This window comes from Tupaia chinensis, unplaced genomic scaffold, assembly GCF_000334495.1.
Source record: "Tupaia chinensis unplaced genomic scaffold, TupChi_1.0 Scaffold000270_1, whole genome shotgun sequence".
In the NCBI taxonomy this organism is placed as follows: Eukaryota; Metazoa; Chordata; class Mammalia; order Scandentia; family Tupaiidae; genus Tupaia; species Tupaia belangeri.
The window spans coordinates 4,498,631-4,503,678 of NW_006159750.1; the positions used below are offsets into that span (position 1 = coordinate 4,498,631).

A 5,048-nucleotide genomic window follows, 5' to 3' on the forward strand; every position below is an offset into this window, starting at 1 on the left:
GCTCCCTTGCTGCCCCACAGGCTGGTCCCTGCCGTTCAGTGTGCCCTGATGCTCACTGTTTCCATGTGATACGCAGGTAGAGTCCCTGCACATTTGTGCAGTAAGCCACAGTCGCAGGGGAGGGAACCCCCTGGCCATGACAGTTATTTTATTCTCTCATGTTCAAAACCTAGAAGAATTTTTCATTAATTTCTCCTACCCATACTCATTCTAATGTGTCCCTCCTGTGTGTCTAGCACATTGCAAAGTCCAAAGGATACAAGAACAGAATCTAAAAACAAATACATCAACAACGAACTATAATCAGATATGACAGATAGGTAGGTAAGAGAAGGACATACATGGGAACCAGCAGTTAGCATAATGGCTATGTTGCTGGACTCCCACGTAGTCGACCGCGGTTCGCGTCCTGGACCCAGTGGCTTAAAACTCATGCCGGGCGCGTGTGCGTGTGTGCCCAATGCATGTGTGCCCAAGATCCCGAGAGGAGAATGATGGAGAAGGGGGGTGATTTCTCGCTTTCTGTCTCTATGTCTCTCTCTGTCTGTCTGGCGAGCGCATGCGCTATAGCAAAAACCTCTCCAAAAAAAAATTTAAAAAAAGAGAAGGACATACATAAAGATGCCGTGGGGAGTATTTCCGGAGACGTTTATAGAGGATGTTACACAATAAATTTTCATTGGCTTATCTATTAATTAAATTCAGTAACTATTTATTGGGCCAATTTCTGGGTAGAAATACAAGAAGGAAAGGCCCTCAGCTTAGGGTCTAGCACATGGAGTTTGTACCTGGGGCCAAGTTGGCTGAGTGCCTGTTACTGTAAAGAAAGTTCCACCTATTTGTTTAGTTTATATACTGCCTACAGCTGCTTTGAGACTACAGTAGCAGAGTGAAATAGTGTAGCAAAGACCATGTGGCCCACAAAGCCTAAAATATTTACTATCTAACCCTTTCCAGCAGGTGAGGTAGACAAACTAAAAATTGTAACCATACGGGGATAAGTACAAGAGAACAGAGGTGAAATCTCAGACAGAAAAAAAGTCCCAAGAGAGTTGATGCTTGAAGAGAGTCTTTTTTTTTTAAGTTTTACTTATTTATTTCTTCCATGAGCAAGAGAGACAGAATTATTATTAAATAGACCCCCAATAGAGTCTCCACACCCCCAGCTTCAGCTAGCACCAGCCATAGGTATATGTGTGCCTGGTGTGTTGGAGAAGGTCTCGACACAAGCCAGAAACCTTCCCATGTGTGTCAGCCTTGAGGAGTGTTACATTACTACTGCACCACAGTCCAGCTCCAAAAGAGAGTTCTTAATAAAAGATAAGTGAGCCCTTACTGGGGAAGACAAATATTTCTGGTAATAGGAACAAATAGAATGAACCTGTAGGTGCTACAATTACATAATATATATAGGTAACACTGAGTATTTGTTATGTTCTAGCCAAAGGCACATATGTATACTTTATTCAGTTCTTACAGTATCTTTTTCAGTGCCCACAAATGTTATGATTATTTGTTTATGGAAACAGATACAAGCAAGCAGAAGTAATTTGCCAAGGCCTTATATGAAGTGGTAAAACCTTTTTGTCGCAGCCAGTAGCATACCAGACTGCAGAGCTGGAAGCCACATGGCAGCCATGGTTTGAGTCCTAGTCTGGCCAGCATGAAACACACTGGGTACACGCCTGCATGCCCAGGATTCTGGCCGGCTGGAGGCCTAGGGCAAGGGAATCAAGGCGTAACCAGGCCCTGTGGAGGGTGCTATTCTCTCCCTTTCTTCTCATGCACACTCACACTCTATCATGAACAAAAGAAGGAAAGAATTGGGAAATATTACCAGAATATTGTGGGAATAAGATCAGGGTCTATACTGATGTAATGCATTAATTATAAATATTTAGGGTCCGGCAGGTGGCATGGTGGTTAGGGTAGCTAGACTTGCACATGTCTGACCGCAGTTTAAGTCCTGGACCTGGCAGCTTGCTTTCTCACTCTCTCTCTCTCTCATCAAATTAAAAAATAGTAATAATAAATAAAATTTAAATTTAAAAAGATTGGTCTTTAAAACAATTATAAACATAATTTTTCAAGTATTTCTTATCTATGATACCTCTAAGCCTCATGGAAATCAAATCTGGTAGAAAAATGCCAAGTACGCCGTCCCTCTTGGGGGGCAAGGTTACTTAGAACAGTTTCAAACACTATAGCTCAAAACATTGAAGTTTTCTCCCCCTTTGTTATTTTAGGGTGGGCTCTGGAGCTTATGAACAAGTTGTGATCAAACGCTAGAAGTCAAGCTGGGGTCCTAGTTTCCCCGTGAATTTAAGATGTGGGCAATTGATATATCAAGGCATTTTATTCAAGCAGTTAAGAGAAAATGAGCCTGTTTTTAAAATGAAGTTCACCTATCAAGAGGAAGCCAGTGCTGACTTCTCTGAAGGCACCCACACCACCATCCTTTCTACCCACCAAAGGTGGGAGGTCTCAGTGTACACTGTGTCCCGTAGAAGCACGTGGCTTCGTCGTCACACACCTGATAATGAAAAGCCTGCTTTTTCTTGCAAAATGCCCCAGTGGGGAAAACCGCACTATACACATCTGTGTATAATTTTCATATTCAAGTGTAAAATCTGTGACAGAGGTGCTCAACATATTTGGGCTCTGTGTTTCGGTGTTTTTTGTTTTCGTTCATTTTATGTTTGAGAAACAGTAAGTAAATATAATTTAAACCCTATAAATTCTGTCAAGATAGTTCTAATTCCTTTCAGGGAAATCATCTATATTATACTACCTAGAGTATTATACTAAGTTTATTGACTCTTTGATGCAGTAACTGATATAAAGTGTGAGTGTTCATGTTTTGGGAAAATGTTATACTACAATTTAAACATGTGAAATGTTTAATAATAATTCTAAATGTATCAGTCATAAATAAATGACAAATATGTTTAAGTCTGAGGTAGGTGAATGGGTATAATGCCATTATGCAGGATATATTATTACCTGTTAATATTAGATGAGCTGCAGAACCTCTGTTAGTCAATACTCAATATGATAGGCTACCAGAAGGCATCCTAACAGAGGAGCTGTTTTAATGAGCTAAATACAAAGATATGCTGGTTTTGAGAGTCAGAATTTAAGAGGAAAATTGTGATCAGAAACAGAGCCACCTTTTCTTTGAAATTCAGGCCTCCTCTGAAACTGGAAATTCTTCTGACATTGGTAGTGGCTAGAAGATAGGGGACAGCTGCCTGACATCACTGACGTGGACGGGTGGTTTCCTCTGTTAGCTTCCCATGATCAGATACCACGATTTCTTCGTTACTGTATCGGAAGTGAGTTGTTTTAAGGCAAGAATAGAATATAACGTGCATCAAATATACCTTTTAAAATATGATCTGGATCGAGCCACCCAGTGGCGTGGAGGTTGAGGTGGCTGGATCCCATATTGCTGACTGTGTGGTTCTAGTTCCAGACCCAGTGGCCCTAAAAACATGCCAGGATCATGTGTGTGTGTGTGCCCAACATCCCACAAGGAGAATGGAGGAAAAGGGATCGCAATATGGCCATCCCCTCTGGGGAAAGATTTCTCACTTTTTCTTCCTGTCTGTCTGTCTCTGGTGAGGACACACACACACACACACATATTAGTATGTATGTATGAATTATCTGGATCTAGTTTAACAGCACAGCAGATAACCTTAGAGTTTTTCTGGTCTCATGGGAGAGTTTCCATGTTAAAAGATCTCAACGTTCTTGGAATCTGTCATTGAAGATAACTAATTCATCTAATACTAATTCCCCAATACTTACTTTCAAAATCATGTCCAAGAAAGGTAGTATGTCAGAATAGAATTACTTTGGCCTGGGTGTTTTCATTTTGGCAAAATGAGGAATATTATTTACTAATTACTAATTATATTGTTTTGGATATTTTAATATCCAAATTTAGAGTTTTGGAAAATACAAGAGATTTATGTTAGGACTTTTTTTTTTTTTTTTTGCTATTTCAAGGGTTGACTATTCCACATAATTCAATACTATTTTAACAAATAGATTCTTAAATTTTTTAAAAATGACATCCTGTTTTAGGATATCTTGACTGTTGAGAGAGGGATTTTCTGAGTCACTAGTTATACTTTTTATATTTTCAGATGTATTTGGGAAAAAATACCTGAATATTTTGGTTGAATCAGGGAAAATGGTAAAGATTTGCTGTCCATCTTCCAAGAGAACTAATCCATTTGTTATATATAATGGGAAAAAAATCAAGGGAAGTTTTTAATAGAGATACTGAAAATATTGTTTAGGGAGATATTTATTATGACTTTTTAAACTTATTTTTCTATTTTCAAAATATTATTTCTAGGCTATATTTTTATTGGTGCTTCTGCAAATTATTTTGCAGTTTTGAAAATGATAAAACTAGATTATATCTGGGGTTCAGTGAGGACATTCATTGGTCACATAAAAGGTGCTGTAATGGGGCATCACCCCTGTCTTACTCATCTTCGGTTGCCCTTGGCCCTGTACCCACTTCAAGACTGGTTCTTAGTATTTAAAATGGTACTTTTTTTTTTTTTAATGTGGAGAGATTTTGAAAAGTATAAAAATCATGCCTTTATCATTTTAACAGTCACCAGCTACATCTTGATTTATGTAGCAGTAAACACAGTAGTAAATACTAAAATATTTTAGTATATAGAAACATTGATTAGAAAGAAAAATATGACTATGTTCTCTGTAATCAGTAAAAATGTAGATTCATTTTCTTCTATTTTGTGTTTTATGAGCATACTTTACATTCACATTCCTTTAAAACTACCTAACGAGTGTTGCCTAAGCATCTGCTTTACTTTCTAGTTTTCCTTAAAGCACACATTGTTAATATCTTAACCATACAGCTATAGAGAAAAATCTAATTAAATACCAAGTCCACTCACTTTTTTTAGATAGGGCCCCACTCTGTTGGGATCTTCCTGCCTCAGCCTCCAGAGTAGCTGGGACTACAGAAACTCACCACGTCCAGCTCTTAGGGTAGCAGCATC

At 38.5% G+C, this 5,048-nt stretch overlaps 1 protein-coding gene across 1 annotated transcript in view; it reads left to right on the forward strand.

Moving 5' to 3' along the window:
• The window catches only part of EEIG2 (EEIG family member 2), an 84,937-nt gene extending 81,456 nt beyond the window's left edge, over nt 1-3,481 (forward strand). The window contains exon 11 of the mRNA XM_006149499.3: nt 2,247-3,481. Within this exon, the coding sequence (XP_006149561.1) occupies nt 2,247-2,289 (43 nt within the window). The 3' untranslated portion in view covers nt 2,290-3,481. The remainder of the gene's footprint in view (nt 1-2,246) is intronic.
• Nucleotides 3,482-5,048: the final 1,567 nt, after the last annotated feature.